This window comes from Apteryx rowi, unplaced genomic scaffold, assembly GCF_003343035.1.
Source record: "Apteryx rowi isolate R43461 unplaced genomic scaffold, aptRow1 scaffold_269, whole genome shotgun sequence".
Taxonomy (NCBI): Eukaryota; Metazoa; Chordata; class Aves; order Apterygiformes; family Apterygidae; genus Apteryx; species Apteryx rowi.
Genome location: NW_020449074.1, coordinates 654,254 through 675,572, shown reverse-complemented (window position 1 = coordinate 675,572; position 21,319 = coordinate 654,254). Strand labels below are relative to the sequence as shown.

The window sequence follows — 21,319 nt, the reverse complement described above, 5'->3', positions numbered from 1 at the left end:
TTGCCAAGATTTAGTTTTATTTAGGGTTAGAAAATACTGAACCGCAGAAACCTGTTACAAGTAACAGGCTGCCTCAGTCCTATAACAGGAGGGCGTACAGATGGCAATCGGGTGCGAAACTACCGGACATCAGGAGGTATCGCAGCACCCGTGATTGATAAAAAAGGGCACACAGTGTTCAGAATTGCATGCAGTGCTTTTTCAACAAAGCAGTTTAAGGAGGCAGTAAAATGGTTACAATGTATCAAACACTTCATAAAGAAACTCTCTTTTACCATCCCTGATATTAGCGCCAAGAGAAAGATTTTGTTTTACAACCACTTTCATTTTACAGATGCTTGCTGGGCTAGCAGTTCCCCAGAATAAACATTTTAGACTTTAATAAACTTTTCTTGAATTCAATCCTATAAGTTTTCTCATTATTTCACATTCTTCTGTACAATAAAATATACTTTTAAAAAAAATCACTATGCATCAATAAACATCTGTAGACAAATTACATTAATAAACTTTATATTTTACTCTCTATATACATGTTGGCAATGACAAAGCTTCAAGATTCACATGGAGGTCTGCAGAACCGAGGATATGTACACAAATAACTTACATTTAGGAAAATCAAAAGCTGAAGAGTATTTTTCCACATAATTGTGGGTCACAGTATTTAAAATATTTTTTCTAGTTATTCTTTACAACCACATTGTCTCAGCAGAGAATGATTAATCAAACTGAAGCAGAAAGAAAAATCAAGTTGCAATTACTGATTCAGTGCAGAACTAAGTCAAGTAAAGAACTGCACTTGATTTTTAAAGAATATACAATATATTGGAGACTCCTCCAGTGCTAAGGCTTCTTCAGCTTTTATCTTTAAAGTTATCATCCTGAGATGGGAAGATTCCAGTGGATATCACTTTTCAGGTTTCAAATGGAATGATCCTAGCATTAAACTAAACCATTCCTCAGTCTATATGTTAGACTAAGTGGTAACATGTACATACATTTTGATGCCACATTTCTACTTAATACTTTTTATGGCCCTGAAAACAGAAACATTGGCATCCAAACCCAACATATTTCAATATCATAAAAAGGCACTGAGCTATACTATGTACACATACACGTATACAGTGTACATGTATGTATGCTGTATACAGTAACATTTTTGTTTGCATAGATCAACAACAACTTTGAACACAGCAAAGAACTCAAACAGAACCAGTAACTAAGAGGAATATGGAAGCAGCAGGAATTCTTGCTCAATAACCAGCTTAGGGCAAAGAAGCTTTTAGAAAAAATGTTCAGGCAGATAGCTTCATTTGTCCTTCATAAATTAAAAAAGTGTTCTTAAAGGAGTGTTTTCTGCTCAAAGAGTTGCAGGTCGAAACGGACCCAGACTTCGCCAGTTGGAACTTCGTGCAGCAGTAAGTGTTTAGTTGTGGGTCCCTTGCTCTCTTGTTCTGTTCTGATTTTTGCTACTGGAATTTCAGTGCGACCCAAAAAATCTGTTGGACAAATGCAAACGAGTAAGAAATGTCATTAAACAAAGACGTCTTTGCTTAGAAGACCTGAAAGYGCAAGGTTAAGAAGCAATGTGCTATGTAGTGTGTAGACCAAAATAACGTGCCAGTATCACCTCAAGAGGAAGCTACCCCCAACAGACAGGAGAGCTCAGGTCTACGCGGCAGTTTCTCCTGATGTCACATGCAGCATCCTTACAACTCTCTAGCTTTGATTTTGCACTTTAGCTTTGGCTTTTCACCTTTTCCTGCTATCATTAATGTTGCTGTACTATCACACTTCTATCTGTAACAACTACAAGTTACAACAAGTGACAATCTCAACATGAAGAGCAAGTTCATGGGCGTAAGTATTCAGTACCAGAGCATTAGTCTCAAGCTCCCTGTTTGACAGGATTTTTACTCTTGTGTAAATCAGCCAGTACTGACAAAAAAGGGGCTTTTTAGAAGACAAAAATGCTATGGAATTAGAATGGAAAACATGCCTTTATGTCACAGTTTGATCTAAGGGCTTTGAAAATATCAGATCCCCTTTCAGTAATGCTGTTTCAAATGTCCTCCTGTCTTAGTGCTGGAAGGACAGAATTAAGTGATGGAGTCTATTCACAAGTCATTTGCAGTGCTATGAAGCCAAACAAAAAATATTCAACTATTTTGGCTCAGCTAACTTTTAATTAGACATATATATATATATATATATACACACACACACACACACACACACATATACACACACATACACACATATTTTATATATATATATATATATATACACACACACACATACATATATATATATAATTGTTTTCACAAGGACAATGACCCTGAAAAACCACTCTCACTAGTAGGTTCACAATCCCATTCAAAAATGATATACCCTCTTTGTGGCCATTTCATATACAAACATATATATGTATGTCAATATATATGCATGGGTGTATGTGTATTAAAAGGTGCTAGTTTACCACGAACAGTCAGAAAGAACCCTGCTCTCCAGCTGGCAGAAGGGAGCGTACCCAGTAACCGCACATCAGCCGAGCCAGTGAAACAGGCAAGCAAAGTCACGTTACCTCACATGAGGAAGAGCCTAAGCTATACCTATGCATATGGCAACTCAGCTCAAGGCAAAATCTTGCAAATCTGCACTAATTAACTGTGTATCAGTGCCCGGAAAAAAAGCATTGACCCTTTTAAAACCTATTGGAAGCTCCTGATTGCCAAAGATGTGCTCAGTTTCCAAGGAAAAAAGAATGGTTGAAACTATTGGTCTGCAAATACAACCTAGCATCTTATTTTCAGGCATTGCCTATAGTGAAAGAGAGGAACTTCTGCTTTCAACTCTTCTGTTTCCCCAGCTTAACAAAAAATCATTCTGTTATTGATGCACGAGATGGAGTAGGGTCAAGTCTGATTGCCCAGAGCTTCATTGGCTCTGCAGGGCTAGCCAACCCCCTTGAGTGAGGAGGCATCATTTTTATACATTTCTCAGAAAATGATCACACCTGCAGGCTCTTGGAGCCGCTGGTGAGAAACTACATACCCCAAGTCACAATAAAACCCACGATCTTTTTCTGAAACAGATGTTCACGCTTACCATCAGGTGCAAACTGATCCCTGTCAAACATGGTGATACACAGGACATCCTGATACAGATCCTTAATGAAGAACTGGCAGTTGAAGTTCCACTTGGGGTTCAAGGTGTCCTGCAGGGTCCTCGTAGTATAGCTCTGCGAGCCCATGCTGATTTCACAGTASGGGTTGCTTTTCCCTAAACAGAACAAGCAGGGAAATGCCTCAGCAATGCAGAAACCTCCCTCCCAGGCTGAAGGCTGCTTGGACACATCATCTCTGCTGCCAYCCAGAAAATGTGGGTTATGCAACCCCTATATCCTGTAGCAGCACGGAGCTGTTCCTTCTCTGGGTCCTCTAGAGCTAAGTGATGGCTAATTCGTTCAGAAGCTGCAGCTGAAACCACAATGTTTTCCAAATCACCAAACTGCTTGCAACAAGCCTTTCCACACGCTGCAGGAATAAAAGTTATTTACCACTAATTCTTTCACCTACCATTAGGTTTACAGGCCTTTAACTCTGTTGCTTCAATCACATGCACCATCAAGCGTCCTATTCCTGAGGTCTTCTGTGAGCGAGCTGGGAATGAAAAGGTCAGAATTAAATGGTTTGGTTGTAGACACAGCAATAGATGTAGCAATAGCTCCAGAGTGAGACCCTGCATAGATACTACCGCGTCCTCCAGAAAAGGCCCTAAGCCAGGGGGCCGGGTGGATGGGGGGAGCACACAACTCAGTACCTTGATAAGCCTTTTCGCGTTTCTTCTTTTCAGTTTCAATGTACTGCTCTGATGCTGCTTTGATTTTCTGGACCCAGGCAGTCCTGCAGAAAGCARTCCCCATAGTCAGGCAGAAAATTCCTTGGTCATCAGTGACTCCATCCCGATATCTTTTTTACTATTTTTTCCCCCACTGGGTTTCGGAGGCATCACAAATCAGTCACGTTAATTCAAGGACTAAAGCTATGGAGTTTTGGGATTTAATCTTACGCCACATTTCCACATCAGCCTAAATAAATGAAACTGGAGCTGCCTTTTCAGTAAAGATCGTTGGGCCGCATTAAACACTGACCAGGACTGGGGAAGAATCCTGTGGCGTGCTGGACTTGGCAGTCCTATACCTTTGTACAACTATAACATCTAGGAGTACTACATGTGGATCTGGGCTCCACTGCAAGAGCTGCTGTACCAGCAAAACAACATGAGAGAATACTGCAATTCAAATGAGAGTCGGATGAGTTTATTTTCTGATTGCAAAGCTAAGTCCTGTTTTCTGAAGTCAGAACCCCCCGGTCTGTCCATTGGAAACATAGCTACAGCCGTGTTCAAAAAGTTTGATCTCAGAGCTGCATTTCCACTACTCACCGCTCATTGATGTTGTCAGTTTTAAGTGTGTAAACTCTGTCAATGTGTGATATGTGAAAAACTGGTTCATCGCTGGAAGGGTCTGTTGGCAGCTTCACCAGGACTTCATTAAGGAAAACAGGCTGAAAGAAAAGCAAACATCCCTGTGGCAACGTCACCCTGGCAATAAACAGAAACACTACACGGATGTTTAAACACCCCGTTTTACTGTACGGAAAAGGAAGTTTTAGGACACAGAAAGAACAACCGGATCACTGTACAAAGATGTTAGAAAGGACTGAGAGAAAAACTTAAATTCTGGCAATAAAGCCCGTTCTGTCTTCCCGGGTTAAGAGCTTTGTGAACGGGGTGGCACTGCCTGAGGGGAGCTGCAGTGCGGAGCCTGGAAACCCTGCCGGCCCAGAGCGAGCTCGGGTTCCCTGTCCGAGAGCAGCCTCGACACTAACTTATCCCGAGAACGCTGACCAGGGAGCCCAAGCTGCGTGGACACGCAGACGAAGGTTTCACAACGTGCGGCTCGCGTCACTGTTTACAGTCCTAAACAAACAACTGAGCTTTCARAGAGCATAAAAGCGCGCTACACCTTTTGCTGTCTTCAAAAGAAGGTCAGCTGCTTTCATGTGAATGCAGGAACTTGCCCAAGCTTCAAGCTCCCGTTTCTGAACATCTCAGCTGCTCAGCAGCGTTACGCACACGTACAATGCTATTTCTGTCCTTTCACCACAAAGTGGAAGGAAAGGCTTGTTAAACCAAGACGAAGAGCCTGTCCTGTCCAAGGGACTCAGCCAAACGGCATTCGTGCACGCTGGCTGCCAGTACGGGCCTGTATGACAGCAAGTGATCAAACAGGGCTAGACAGCTAATCCCAGCAGACGAAACAGCATTCCTCATCAGAAGCCAGATCCCACTGCATAAACATCACCGCTGGACCTCTTAATTCACTCACCATTTTGTACATTTTGAACTGGGAGTTGGATTTGGGGCTGAACAGTTTATCTGAGCTGGAAGAGACGAATTGTTTGACCATGTAGGTGAGAAGCAGGAAGTCGTTGAACAGGAAGCCATACAGCTCCTTACTGCTCTTTGCCTTGTACAGCTTGCCGCTGTGCAGGAGTTTCCGTGGTCCCAAGCAGTTTGTGAGGGAGTTGAAAACTGGTTGCTAGGAGAGACAAAATCCATTACCAGCAGCACGTTAATACAGGCATTAGTTCCTGCTCATCTTCACCGTTCCTTACACAGTCAAAGGAGAGTTGCTACAACACCTCAGTTGAGCAGTTTGAAGGCTGTCCTGAGAGGTACGCAGGAGTACCCTACGTACCGCTGAGGATCTGGCAGGGAGGGTTTCTGTGCCCTTTTTGTGGAAAGGAAACCCTGGGAAGCGCATTAAGAGGAATTCCGTGTAGTCACATCTGACTTAGCCCAAGGGCAGCACGCGCAGTACTTCAGAGCTGGGAGTTGCTTCTGTTCATTTAACAAGTGTAAATGGTATCACTTTTAAACATCAGCATTCTCCACTGCCCAAATCATACAAAAAAGATGAGGGCTCATCACATTATGGCTATGAGCAGAATTTAATACAAGTTTCTCTGCCAAGAGATGAGCGTTGGATCATGTTCCAGTACCAGATGTGAGCAAGCATTCCCATTTTTCCCCCTCTGGCCTTTCCAAAATAAACTGCAAAAGTCTCTGCAGTGCAAGGCATCAATGCAGTTACCTCAGCAAGACCTTCGCACTGGACATGGGACTGTATCCACTCCAGCCTGTCCGAGTTCTCCTTCTCGCGCACCCCTTCGTTAACCTGAGAACAGAGCTCCTCCGCGCGCTCCAAGGCCAGCTTGAGATTACTGTGATCTGGGTGATTTTCTGGCGTATTCTCTAAAATCTGGTATGAATCAAAAAGGGGGGAAACCAAGATCAAAACAGAGGTAAGCACAGCTACTCTTTCTCTGCACTGTCAGAGAAATCTTCATAAAGGACATGGCTTTATTTGCCTTTCCTATAGAGATCAAACTCAAAAGCTCTCCCATACAAGACCTCCCTGCGGGTACTCACACTCTTTATGAGCAGAGGGTAGCGTGTTATTCTTTGCATAGGTTTCAGGAGGAAACTGGAGAGAGGCATTCCTTTGCAGCGAGGGTCCAAGGCGAGTTTCTGTGGGGCAGTCCAGAGATTTAACAGAGACACTGCATTACTCATCAAGAAACAGTTGCCTCATTGCACTGAAAAGGGCCTGATCAAAAACAATTTTTCTAGGCACTCATTAGAGAGAAAGGCTGATGTGTAATCATAAAGCACAAACACACGGAGTTACCATGGTCACCATATAAACATTCCTTGGAAGGTTCTTATCTATTTTTGCGGAATTTTACTGTTCTGGGTTATTTTGATCTGGGTGATGCTGGTTGGACAGGCTTCTGAATAAGTCCTGTCACCAAGAAAAGGAGAAAGTCCAAAAGCTACTGAACCAGGTACCTTTAAGAAGTCTTTGAAATCAGCATCTTCATCAGTTTTCTGCTGCAGCAACGAAGCTCCATTCAGCTGGCAGCTGCAGAACCGAATGTAGGCCTGCATGTGCGCGAGTTCTGCTGCTAAGATGTCCCCAATCATCTGCACCGGCATTTTTTCTCCTCCGGTTTTCTTACGCACTCGCAAGGCTCTAGAGAGGAAAGAGATCACCATCCAACTCTGCTGGGGTCTAAGTCAAGATCCTTACAACACCCATCTCTGAAAGGACGCAAGCCTGCGAGGTTAAGTCCACTAAACAGCGCAGACTGCTTCCAAGCAGAGCAGGGCCCAGCCTCAACCAGGAGGCAGCTGCTGGCACAACCTGCTGAAATGAAGTATCTGCCCGATAGGTCTAGATGACTAAGATTTTCCCTGGAGGTTTTGGGGAAAATTGGCATTAATTGCTACATTYGTCCAGCATCCCATTTTAATAAATTATTATCCACTTTATAAAGTTTATTTTTAGAGAACAGAAGGTTGCTTTGCAGAAAATGCGGAAGAACACCTCCAGTACACATTCTTTCTGTAGGCTTTACTTCTAAGATATTAGTGTGCATCCGTTCTCGCTGTTTATTCCYGGTTCTCTCATTACAGCTCCTTCTTTGGGAGGTAGCCTGAATGCATTTAGCTGCTTGGAATGCACACGTACACAGGAAATAATGAGCAAGGACAGAAATATTTGCTATAAAGCCAGAAAACTTCCTGGGGAAAGGAATAAGAGAATAAAAATTTGAAGAGGAAAATACAAAAGGTTAAGTGAACTCTTCTTTAGGAGACACAAATGTGGCTAGGTACTCACTTCAGTAACTTTGTATTTGACATGATAAGTTCCTTCCAGTTAACAAAGATCAGCCCCATCTCTCCTTCTGTGAGACAGCCCGAATCAGCCATTGGTTTCTGGAAAACCTGCAGCCAAAAAATCAGGAAGGTGAGCAGCTCTTCACAGAGAAAGGCAGCTCACTGTCTCTTCTTATTTGGGTTAGCAATGGTTTTGCTCTTTTGAATGCCGAGTGTCCAATTTCTCGTGAGAAGTCAAATCAATTCCTTACTAGCACCTGGGAGAGCTGTCACTGTTTCTCCTAAGGGTTTGCCCTCAGTCTGGCACGGGCATCACGTCCACGAAGCAGTAACAAGCAGGGGGACTTGCAGGCTGACTTTACAGTGAAAGAGCACGCCATGATTTTGGAGTCAAACACTACTCAACTTACGCTTACACTTCACATATATCTCCATCTCTAGAACAGACATAGTTAACCAGCATGCAAAACTTCGCCTTCCTTCGGGGCCCCTCAGCGCAATACCTATGGATACTAGAACACTTGTGCAGTCAGTCTATCTAATGTGTTTAACGCTTCACAATACAGTTGTTGTATATAGAGAGGTCAACCTCGATTCCAAAGACCTTTCTAATGCTGGCCAGGTATTGCCCCACCTAGTGAGGCAGTCTTGCTTCCAGCAATCAAATCAGAGGTGAAGGCAGTCAATAAACTTTCATGGTACTTTCATAAATTATTTCATGAACCTATGTGGCTTTGCCAGAGCAACCAAGCACAGCCCATCATCTTAAAATTGAATATTGACCCAAGTTCTAAGAAAAGGATTTGGAAAGTAGGAAGGTCCTTTTAAGATGGCTGCTGTAACGCAACGGTTTTGCCTGGCGGACAACCACGTAACATTCAGAAGAAAGGCAGGTGCTCATGCACACCGCTTTCTTCTTCTAGCTCTTCACATCTCTTAAGAATCACTTTATGGCGATGATTCAGTAGGACAGAGGTGCTGTTTTTCCAAATGTGTCCTCACGTCAAAGACATCTCACCTCCAAGACAAGCTGAAGATCATCCATATACCTTTCTTCRGTCTGAATGAGTTCATGAATGTAGCCCTGTCTTTTCCTTTCCATTGGTTGCATAGTATCAAGGCTTTGGAGATCAGCACACCCTACAAGAAGCAAGCCAGTAGTTTAGGTCCCAACTCAAGCCATCAGATCTGACGAATTAAACAAAATTGCATCAATGTACACCAGCCTGAGGATCAGACTATATGCACAGTGGTTCTTTTTTAAAACCCTGGCCCAGCAGTGGGTTTCAAAATCTAGTGACGTAGCGATCAGCTCCCTCCCCCTTTACGCTAGTTTTGAATCTAAATCTTTCTATTTCTTTGAACATGCTGCTTCTTGTCCTGTGGTACTAAGTAAAAATTCCTTACTTCCTGTTGCTCCACCTCTCTCATGATTTCTCTCTTCTGGTTTTTTGCAATACTGTTTTCAAAATTGTGACGTTCTCTTACCTTGTGCAATGTCTTTTGTGAGACGAAGTAATCTAGAATGTGGCTGGTATTGATTCGTGACATTGCATCTTTAATCTCCACTCTATTCCTAAAGTAGTCTGACTTGATTATTAATTTATGATGCAAACCACCAGTGCGAATGTGTAAAGTTATGCCACATAATTTTTAGTTGCCTAACTTCATAGCTGCATAACCTTTTTTCTAGTTTAGAAACAAAATCAGCCAGAGATGTATTGAATTATTTTTTATCATTAAGTATGGATAATCAAAAGCATGCACAGGAACACACAGACATCTAATGACACAAAAAACTGTTTTCTATGATAACATGCAGTCCCTGCAGTTTCATACTACTTACGCCCTTTTTCTCTTCTTTGTGCATTAGAGAACATGATAACAGCATTTGAAATTTAGTAACTGAATCAAAAACTGATAAAAAACAAAGCAAGAAAGTGGTGAATGAGTCTGTTTAGATGGGCAAAAGAGAGTATGGAAAGTCAAACTCGGATTCATCTGTTAGACATCACAAGCTAGCTGACTACCGTAGAGTAGCAGAAAAAAACCATAATTAAGGAGTATTTTAGAACATCATACTTGTATCATTTGAGCCACACTGGAGGGTCACTTGTCAAATGAAGTTTTATGATACCATCCAGAGTATTTTAATAGGGACAGTAAAAAAGTACAACAGTAAAGACAATAGCGAGATTTAAAATCAGGATTTTTCAGTTCTATTCTGTACCCCTCAGAATGATCACAATCGTAAACTATCTAAGAACTGAAAAAAAAAGCCACTTTTTATGAAGACATCTGGGATTGCAGGTCTACTGATGGTGGAGAATGCTGCTTCTGGCTTCAGTTATTCCTGAAGTTACAATCAGGCCAAAATTAGAGGGGAAAAAGGAACAAAGTTACAGATGAAAGTGATTTCTGTGCCGTTTGATATCTCTTAATCCATCAAGATCAACTGTGGCTGATGCGTGCTACTCCTGGATTCTAGCTTCATTCTTTAGTGTGTACAGGATTGACTTTCAGCCCAAGTGGTTCCTAACACATGAAATTTTAGGACTGCCTAGGGCTTCCACAGTAGCAATATTTTATTTGTCCAGATTTGGAAACCTTAGCTCTGACCATGTGATTCTCTTTCCTACTGCAAGGTACAGTCCTACGACAAGAACAGCAAAGGACTGAATAATCCAGCTCCTGTCGCTATTTGCTTATAACACAACTGTAGAGCAATGCGAACGCTCGTACTTGTACCTCTCTGATTCTGTCTGCTTAAGCTGAAGCAAACTCTGGAAGGAAAACATGCCTTCTTTGTATACCTAAACCAGACCTGATTTTAAAAAGCTCAGTGTCAGATGCAAAAAACGCTGTTAATTTAATCGGCTCCTGCACAAACCTTGTGTTTGGACTGTAAGGTTTTGGGATCAACGGATGTATGCTATTCTAGGCTTAAATAAGCACTAGTAAAAAGCCCTGAATGTTGATTGGTCCAATGATACCAGCATAACATACTCAGGGGATGAATTTAGGCACTTGGGTCTAAAAGGAGGATGAGACAGAATAAAACAGTCTACCTAAATATATTTGCCAATGGATAACAATTCCCAGCGTGGCTATAGCAATCCACCGTCTCACTGCTACAGAAAGGGTGGACCTACATCTCTACCCTCTCTTCTCCCACGTTCCTGTCCACCCCTCTCCTTGCATCAGTTCTGTTACTCGTCTGACTCCCGGGGGAAGAAAAAATAAATAAATAAACAAACAGCAGTTTTCTGCCCGTTTAGCAGCTGGGAATGCGTGGGGAAGTAGTAGAATTGCCTTTTTTGGCAGCAGAAAGTCATCAACTTGGCTTCAGTCTTGCGAAACCTCATCGCAAGCTCCCCACGCGGCTAACGGAAAGAAGCGAGGATTTCCTGGGACCTGCGGAGGGGAATCTCACCCGCCCACGCTGGGGCCCAACAAGTCGCCGTTAGCTCGAGGGCAACGCAGCCTCTCCCACCGAGATGCGCCAGGCTGTGCTAATGACCCGCCCGGCCTCTAACGAAGCAAGCGGGGGAAATCCGGTGCCTCCCCAGCGATGCCCCTGGTACTCGGGTACCGCTCACGGTAAAGCCTGCTCGCCCAGGGGAGGAAGCAGCCACCTCRCAGCGGCAGGGTAAAACACGCTGGGCAGGGTATAAACAGGAAACCCCAGTCACGAAACTGTTTAAAGTTATCCTTCCCTTTCCAAATGTACCTGAACAAGAAACGTTTTCTTCCTACTGACGTAACTAACCCTGCACGAAAAACTACAGGGAAAGTTTCTTAGTCCAAAGATGTTTTGCTCTGCAGGAGATTCAAACACTTGAAAAATGGGGGAAAAGAAAACCTTTCCCATTACTGACATGTTTTGGATTTGACATCAGCAAGTTCTAGGCGAAGAATGATGCTTTCCCATGAAGAAAATAGGAAAACAAAACAAAACAAAAAAAGCTTTCTCTGAAAGAGAGATGAACAAAACCTATCACCATTTCCAAACGTTTCCCTTTTTTCCCTTTAAGAAAAAGCAGGGGAGTGAATTAGAATTCTTCACTTAAAGGCCTTTTAAGAGAACTGAGTTAAAAACACATAGATAAAGGACTTTCAAAGACTCCTGAGATCTGCTTGGGCACAAAGTGACTTGTCCATCTCCCCAAACTCAATGAACAATGAAAAACTCACAGGAAAAAAAAATGACAGCAATTTTTAATCTGGAAAGAGGTCTTGAGCCTCAAGCATGAGCTCCAGCCTGAAGGACCTGTCTGTATCTAAGCAAGCCCAGAGGCATCACTGCTTTGGGTCCCTAACGAAGGCTACTTAGGGGCAGAAGTGGCCTATGAAAACTGCATTTGTAAGAAGGGATTTTTTTTGTTTATTTTTTAAGCTCAAACTAGTTGACATGGCTGGTAAAAGCAGATAAGGTTTTGAACTCATGACTGTATTAACCTGCCTCTGTTTTTCCTTGCTACCCTAGAAAAAAAGAGTACGGAATAAAATGAACATTTCCCTCATCACTGCCTATAGCTGTGCCAGGAGCCGCTGTGCCCACAGCTTTTTTTTGAAAGCGGTGAAAGGAACTAATTTGGCAGATTTACTCCCATGAAAAGGCTGGTTTCTATCACGCCCTGGGAAACAATTTGCAAAAAATTTAAACCTAACCTCCCCACATCACTGTATGCAGCATAAGCTCTCTGCAGCAACAGGAGGGATTTCTGATTCAGTTGTCATGAGGYGAAGAACAAGACTGCTCTGTCACGGAGACAGTTAACGCAATGCTTGCACCGAGCTATGCAGATGGGGAGAAAACCTCCCCAGATGAACAAAAAACCACAACAGACAAACTAGATCCTTTTATGTGTCCCTTTAATAAAATACATTTGCATAGTTATCTTACAACTTCATTTAAAACAAAGATGAACAGTTGCCTCATGCTAAGCATAGCCTGTATTTGCATGTCTTAATTTTCCCCAAACAGTCATACTCTAGCTGGAAAAGAACAACAAAAGATATTTTAAGGCAGCACACACCGTTACGTAGCAATTTATTAGTTCATTACATTAAAGTTGCATTATCCTGGAGCAGCTCTCACCCCCACTACAGGCCAAGGTTTGTCAGCATTCCTATGATCAGACCTATTTACAGGTGTTTTCAACCCGACTCAAAAACATCACACGGGGATATGAGCTGACAAAGCACTGGGATGGAATAAGATGGAATAAATACTCATTCACTGGTAGGAGACGTTTCAATTATTAGCATATAACTTTAATAGAGTTTTATGCCTGCTGTGCTCCTAGCTATTGAGTGAATACGTGACGTGACGACGGCGCCTGAACGCCTGCACACGACTCTCCTGCGCGGATCCAACCGCTGGATCAGGAACTCAGCTTTGAAAGCTAAGCTTTTGCAGGCTGTCAGTCCTTTAAGCAAACTGGACAACTGCAAAATTGGGAAACATTTCAGTACCTATTCTTGTGCATTTACAGCGTTGTTTCTGTTCTTACCCCCAATTACCCAACGGCCCCCGTTCTCTGCTGGCCCACAGGAAACAACATTAAGCAAGTAAYGTGCTGCAGGCAGCATCACACTTCGCTTGCCTGGCTGGCTTCAGCTTTCACCGCTAACTTCTTGGGGCTCCGAGCAACAGTTACACTCTCAGCTTTTGACTAGGGACCATCAGTTTACCCAATCTCCCTAGTTTTCACTGTGTCCTTAAAGCAGTTCCAAAGCCAGCTGTCTTCACCCCAGCAAGGGATGAACACTTTAACACCGGTTTTAGCTAAGTGGCTGGGATGACAGCCGAACTTCACTCTGTGGACTTGTATCAACGTGAGAGGGGACTGCACACAGCCGGAGACAAATTAACATTTTTAAAACACAAAGTCTGATTTAAACTCAGCTTCTACTAGCTACACCTCTTCATTGATACGGAAGATTACTTTAAAATCTTGTCTTAAATACATCCTCAGCATAGCCTTTCCTATTGATAATCTTATATACGTATACAAGTCTTTCSGCACCAACGTGTGGCAGAAGCACAGAGCTCTCTGGTGACTGTTCCCAACCTGCATTAGGCAGACTCTGCAGTAGAGATTAATACTGGAGGCAGAGACTGTGTCTTTTTCTATCAGCATTATTAAAATATCTTATCATCATCGTTATTACAGTTAGAGAACTTAGAGGGTACTCAGGTAATACTGAAACACTAAAAAATAACTGTGAAAGCCCCAAATGCTTAGTTCCAATATTCATTAGCTCAAATTGAAGGCAGCTGTTTCAGTATTTATTATTGTTCATATCCACACACCCAATTACAGGGCTACTTGCGTGAAACCATACAGGATACCATCCCTGATTTTCAATTGTAGCAGTAAAGAAATGGGCAAAATGCTAGTTCCTTTAGTAAAATRCCATAAAACGACTTCCTAGAACATCCCAGGCAGGACGTGAAGTTTTTTTCATTTTTCAAAGGCAATTTGTAGCGATTTGGCATTGAAGGAAAACTGTCACTGAACATTAGGAAGTCAGTTTGGCTCAAATCACATAGGTTAACAGTGTCTTTTAGAAATGGGAAAAATTCATCGTAAGATCATCTAATTGTAAGACTACAGTGAGTGACAGCTTGATGCCACTTGTGTAGTACAACACACTTTAGCCTGTATTATAGAGGCTTCCAAAGTGCTTCAGAGAAGGCAGTTCAGGGTGATTAGCATATTTTAGTAGAAATACTTAAAAATGTCATTACAGAAGGAAAAGAAATTGAAGTCAGCTGGACCACTGCTACTTGAGAAATTATCTAGCACATTATTTGCCTACAATAACATTGTTTCATTCTATAACAAAATATTGATTTAGTCAAAATACATCCAGAATAAAAATCCATTTGTAGTTTTATGTAGGCACATTGCTGTAGTCTGTATTGCACAAAAGACATATTTCTGAACTAAAGGGCACATATACATTATTTGATAAAGTATATTAAATACATAACATTCCACTCTTTCTACAGAACTTTTGGAGAAAGGCTTTTAAATCTCTGCAATTGGATTAACATTTTCCTGATAGTACCGTCACAATATTTATATATAAATATATATATATATATATAGTAAACGTACAGTAGTTTGTAAACATTTCTGATTGCATAAGCCACCTTTGTTGTTTCATTACCAAACTCAGGAAGCCAACTAAATTAAATACTTTGTCTACTAGATCTCTCCTTTTGTTACAGGATCAAGGAGCTGTTTTACCAGACAAACRGTCTGCTGTTAAATTAATCCTTTCATTTCAAGGGGTATCAAGGTATACTCCCGAGTCCTGTTCCCCCCGACGTACTATTAAAATTTGGGCACCTTTAACTGCACCATATTGCTAGCGTGCCATAACGGTACCTCAAAGGAGCACTTTTGAGATGAGAGTATAGGCCCCTGTTCAACCCAAATTCGTTGCCTTTGGCTCCAGGTGTCTGTTAGTGTTTTTTTTCCTGGTAATTTCCCTTTATCAAGGTTACCTATATATTAGGCTGCTGCTGTGTTTAACAGAAAGAAGAGCAGCAGCTTTCAGATACTGGTTGCGCCGAGTGACTGCAGACCGTAGCCAGATAAAAGCACTATTYAGTACTGTAACCGTTCAACGGGGAAAGGGGCAGGGTGAGGGTCCAGTAGCACAGAGACTGGACAGTAACTAGTATATTTGCTGTCTGCCAAAATTGAAAGCAAAATATGAATTATTCAAATAAAGGAATAACTTAAAAGGAAGGTTGTTTAGGAATAGGATATACTGATCCAAAACAACCTGAAATCCTTCTATAGTACTACTGTAAAGGAAGAAAAATTAAAACATCCTCTATTCTACTCTGAATATTTCTTTCCCCACTAAAAAGGCTATTTAAAGGCTGGACTGCATCAGATCTAAATCTTAGATCTTGCGGYGTATTTGTAATCACAGTGACTATCAGCAGCGCAGACAGGTAGGGTTTATTTTCTGGATGAACCTCACAGGCTGCCAATTTTAAAAGCTCAACATGTAGAAGATTAAATCAAGTCCAAAAGAGCAATAATCAGCGAACATTTTAATTTGCRAAGTATGAACATTACAACAGTAAAAGAACGCAGCTACCCAATCAAAACAGCTCAGATAAACTGTGCAAATAGTGGGTCTTTGTGTGTCTGCAATCCCACCATGCAAACGATAACTTGATATGCATGCTAATGATCTAGGCTTATCAATATGAAAGAAAAATACTAGAGGAAACAAGAATGGACAGCAGTGAAAGCCACACAAAGACCCACTATCCTTTCTGCTTTTACAAATTAATTGTAACTGTAGATTATACGAAAACCCCCAAATCCCCTAATTTCTTGACTGGATCTAACATTCAAACGAAGAAAAAGGATTGTGTCAGAGATATTTGAGCAGAGCTGGCCACCCTGCCTCCACGCTACAGTCAAACTTGGATAGTGGGTCTCTGAGGTGCTTTCACACTGGAAGACAACATTGGGTCCTAAAAAAAACAAAAAATGAAGGATAAAATGAACATAAATTTGAAGAGTGAAACATATGAGTTCTACGGACAAAGACAGAATAACACCAAAAAGGTCAGAAAGGAATGACTAACATTCAACTTTCTGAAAACAGACATCATGCACTTCTACTCTTGCAATTCCATATTTATGAACATAATTGGTTTTAATTGCTCATGACCAGCCACCACTGACTCTCAGCAAAACACTGTAGCTGATTCACTTTAAAAAGAAATAAAAAAAGACGACTTCTGTTATGTAGACTCAACACACATGGTCAAACTCTAGTTTTGTTAAAGGCAATGGCAAAATTCCCTGAGATTTCAACAAGATTCCATCCTCCTGGAAAATTTAGAGAAGGAGATAGAAAGCTAAGTTGTAAAGAAAAGCTTCATCAGAATTCATTTGTATCAGCACATAGCAATAACCTGCTCGATTCTGTTCAAGGTCTGAAATGAAACAAAACCTCGTCTCTAGTAAATGTGCGTCCATGAGAAGTGCAGAGTAAGTACCATGCCCCTTAGCTTTCTCATCAGAAATGGAGGTCTACACCGTCTAGAAGGGGCACTGCTAAGTCAGGGTTCAGGCAGATGTATGACTTAGGCTGCAGTTGCACATGCTGTGGACTGTTCTCAGAAAAGAGGATTGCAGATCCCAGACTTTCAACCCGGAAGCTTTAACAAGCTCGATGTTCACCAAATAATTCTTTTTAGAAATATAAAATGACGCTAGGAAGTGAAATGACACTATGACTATGAAGTGAGGTACTGATTTCATATTTGCTCTGTGGTAAAAGGAGTAAAATTCTGGATTTTTTAAACCAAAATCTTATAAGGAGAATAAATTAATAATCTTCATATGTTAAAAAGTGAATATAGACCTGCAGCATGCAACACCTCAAAGTAACTGGTATCATAAACTCTTACTACACAATCAGAAAGAGAAGTTACTTAACAATAACTAGAACCCTTCAAGATGAGTTGTCCATATAGACATGRAAAAGCACATGCCACAAGCACACCTGTCTGGAGGTTGTTTTTCCACTAGGAACACCCATACAGCAAGCAYGCATCCTCATCTGTCCTTACGCTCCACACAAGTGCACATAAAAACTGGTGCATGCTTCCTGCTCCTTGGTTCCTCCTGACTGCAGAATCCTCCTATAGCAGCAAGGACTGTGAAAAAGCATGTGTGAAATGTGCATATGATCACTGGAAAGTAGGTGCTCTCTTCTTCGAGAGCTTGTTTATGTGCACTTTTCAGTTCAGGTGTTCCCAAAGCAGCAAGGGGTTCACTTGGAAATGGGTCAGCTTCACTAATTAGTCAGTGGTAGACAGGAACCCCCATGCTTATGATTTTTTGTGCATGGAGATGAAGAGACAAAGAAACTTTCAGAAAGGTAGTTCCATGCTACATGCATGAGGACAGAACTTACCTCATGTCTGTGTAGCATATCACATCTGCAATTTAGGTTTTGGAAGAGGAAAAAARGTGTAGGCAGACCTGGTGACTGGGGTGGATTTTACCATAAACATCAAGTTTGTACCTAAGGAAGTTCACAACTTTGCCGTATGTACATGGAGAACAGTCTAGGGAAAGAGAATCTGTTCCCAGTGCTTCCAGTGTGACTCACCATCCTTGCCTAAGGCCATCTGCAGAGATGGACAGCACAGCAGGCAGGCTTACATAGGGGAGAGGAGGTGGTGTTCATCAGGTTATGGAGACTACCTGCAGGTTGCATCTAGGCACCAGAAGGAATAATGCAGATGCCTGATAAACTTCAGCAGTGCTTGGCTGAGAGAAGATGACAGACTGAAGAGAAACAGTAACTGTGCATACATTACCGAGGAGGAAGAACTGGGACAATATTTCAGTTCTACAGAAGAGCAACCTCATGAAAGGAAGAGGGGTATCTCAAATAACAGGAAGTCAAAGCTTTTGCACACTTGCTATAGGTAGGTCCACCTGGCTGAGTTTTCCAACTCTTGGCAAGAATATCTGCGAACGAGCAGATCTCCAACACTAAAAGCAACCAAGTACATAGATGTGGCTGGAGCATCTGTTTCACCTTGGGAAGCCTCCATCTGAGGTAGATGTGTGTAGGGGGGAAGTCTCAGCTAAAGAAAATACAAGATAAAGGCTCAGGCTGGTTCCATGGATAAGACGACAAACTGAAAAAAAAGAAGGTATCTTGCTCAAAAAGCCAACAAACAAGGTGAGAGAAGGTTCTAAGAGCAAGTGTTTAAGGTAGATGAAGACTGGCTCAAATGACAAAATTATCTCCAGACTAGGCCACTGGGAAGAACTCTCAAGTGGTAAGTGYGCCCCACTTACCCAACGCACGCTCCTTGTGAAGAACTGGAAGAAAACTTAGTAGACACGTATCAGACAGATACCGTTAATACAAGATCTGACCTTGAATGGTCGAGCAAGAAAAAGAACAGAAGACTGCATATTCCTTTAATGTAAATCTATAATGATATATATATATATATATGTGTGTGTGTGTATATGTATGTATATATTAAAACCTCCTGCAAATCTTATTCTTTATGTGTGCCAGGATGATTTCTGTGCAAACATCAGAATAAGGGCTACTAAAATGTCATTACAACATAAGTAACTCTACCCACCACTACAATTGCTGAGTGCATGACTCAAGTATTCTGCGTTCTGTAAGTCACCAAAATTTGGTTTGTATTTAAAAGTCCTGTTCACAGGACTGTAAAGCCTCTCATTGTTTTCTTCTTGCAGAGACCCTATGCCAAAAAGATGTAATTATACCACCACCACCACCAATTTAAGTTTTCTTGTCAGCACAGCTTATTTTGTTCAGAGAGCTGCTTAAGCAACTTAAGAGAACCATCTTGGTGACATGAATTATTTCTTTGCTAGGGAAGTTTGCCATTACAGCTCTAACTAGTAAGCCCCAGTAAAGATTCTGGGTACAAAGGCAGTCCATATAACAGAGTTTAAATTCAAGGGAAAAGCAGAATTTTCACAAGCTGCAACTGTTTGAGTACACCCAATCTGCCTGCTCCCTTTCAAATACCATTACATTTGACTGGCTAGAACAGTGAGAGAAACYGGTATTCTTCAGCAGAAACACTGTAATACTCAGATTAACAATTCTTTGAAACATAACATTTTAAAAATTATACTCATTTTTGTCATATCTCAAAGCTGGTCTCCACAAGGCCACACCAACATTCTTGTGGGACAATTCCTTAGTGATTTCTCCAGAGTACGAGTGATAGTTTCTGTGTTATGTTTAAATAAGTGCAAAAATATTCTAAAGAAATCGAAGGAAGTCTGAAAGTTCAGTTAACATACACTTAGATGTTTCTTTAATTATGGAAGAATAGCATTAAGCTAGCACCATACCAGTGAGACTTACTAGCTCAGACTTCGCACCATATGGAAGCAGCTCAGCTGATCTGAGCTGTCACAGAAATCAGTGCAACTGTGTTTGTACCACACTGGACTTGAGCTAATAAACCATGCTGGATTTAAGCTAGCTCTGGACAGAATATTGCTGCTTTTTCCTGAAGTTTCTAGATGCAAATGTTTTAATGTCACATGAGATGGGCAAATTCTAGCACAAAGCTGATAAACAAGTTAGGTCATCCGAAATACTTGGGAGAATTTTGGAAAGTTTTTCAACATATTCTTCCATCACTAATAGGTGAACTTTCCTAATCAAGCATCAGTAGATCTGCTTTGYAGAAAACAGCTTCTTTAACAGACACAAGTGTAACAACCACGTAAAGATGACATGGAGCACGTCTGCTCTTTGCTGAGTGCCACTGGCTGACCTTGTCAATACACTTTCAAAGAAAAACTTTGTTCACACAGCCACAATTTGACTGGAAAAGAAATATTTTTACTCAACAACTTTGAAATCTGAGCAGATGACAGCCTAAYGACACATCAACAAGTGATGAGAAAAAAATCATCACATCAAATGTTTCCAGTTACAACTTGATCTTAGCATTGCTTTTGTTGAAAGTTAGTGATATGTGTAAACATCTTGCACTTACCACATTCAGCTACCTTACTCTAAATGGAAACACACCTGGGGTGATAAGATAACATCTGTATCACTTTTGAAAATTTAGAGAGTTTTAATACTCAAAATCAGTCACAATCTTACTTTCATAGCCTAGCTGGATTTAGAATATGCTCTTCAAAATTGAGATTCTGTATCTAAACAACAAAAACTTTCAAAGGATTATTTTAATGATGTAGATACGCCTAATTTAAAGAATTTTAAGTTTGATCTAAATGCAGGTGTTTTGACATCATAGCCATGCCGGCCAGAAGTATGAAAAAAATATCAAAGTGCTACCAAAAACGTTAACACAGATATAGATTAATTGAAAAGAAAATCTCAGGCATGGTGCATACCATATTTTGGCCGTGTACTATAAYGAGCTACCCAGGCAAAATATTTTATTTTCACAAGCTAAGTGGTATCTTCATTACTGGCAAATTTGCCAATACTTTTCTAACAATACAACTGTGCTGACCAAGTCTTAAGTGCATACTAGCCCTTATGCACAGGCTATTACAAGTCAGGCTCAACCAGACTTCCGGATGCTTCTCTTTATACTGAGACAACTACAAATGCTAATAACGTGCCATTTTATAGCAACAGCTGCTGCCCAGGGTAAGTAATAGCTAGGGCAGGGCTTGTTATGCAGATTGAGAAACTTTTACATGAAGATACATTCCCAAACCCCCCAGCTTCACAGGTTGATTTAAAAGCTGATTTAATCACAGTGCCCCAGGATGAAAAGCTGAGGGAGTGAAAACTGGTAATTTGCTCTGAGGGGCCAAAAATGGTACTGAGGAGGGGGGAACCAGAAACCTTTATGCTGTTTATGTGCAAAAAAGGCTGAGAAACTTCTGAGCTTCAGACAGGTGTATATTCTGGCATTCAGTTCTCAGGCTGCCCCTGAGCACTCTGCACTAGCACTCTGCTATTACACACTGGCTGCTTGGTAAAGTGTTGGCTGTTTGTAGATTAAATA

General features: G+C 41.3%; 1 protein-coding gene across 7 annotated transcripts in view; it reads right to left on the bottom strand.

Moving 5' to 3' along the window:
• Positions 1-21,319, bottom strand: part of ITSN2 (intersectin 2) — an 82,953-nt gene continuing 61,634 nt past the window's right edge. For all 7 annotated transcript variants that reach the window (XM_026068098.1, XM_026068103.1, XM_026068097.1 and 4 more), the window contains 11 exons: positions 8,771-8,892; positions 7,754-7,860; positions 6,922-7,105; positions 6,502-6,600; positions 6,164-6,331; positions 5,396-5,608; positions 4,450-4,571; positions 3,826-3,908; positions 3,582-3,665; positions 3,112-3,285; positions 1-1,502 (listed from right to left, as the gene is read on the bottom strand). In XM_026068098.1, coding sequence (XP_025923883.1) covers positions 1,345-1,502; positions 3,112-3,285; positions 3,582-3,665; positions 3,826-3,908; positions 4,450-4,571; positions 5,396-5,608; positions 6,164-6,331; positions 6,502-6,600; positions 6,922-7,105; positions 7,754-7,860; positions 8,771-8,892 — 1,514 coding nt within the window. In that variant the 3' untranslated portion in view covers positions 1-1,344. The remainder of the gene's footprint in view (positions 1,503-3,111; positions 3,286-3,581; positions 3,666-3,825; positions 3,909-4,449; positions 4,572-5,395; positions 5,609-6,163; positions 6,332-6,501; positions 6,601-6,921; positions 7,106-7,753; positions 7,861-8,770; positions 8,893-21,319) is intronic.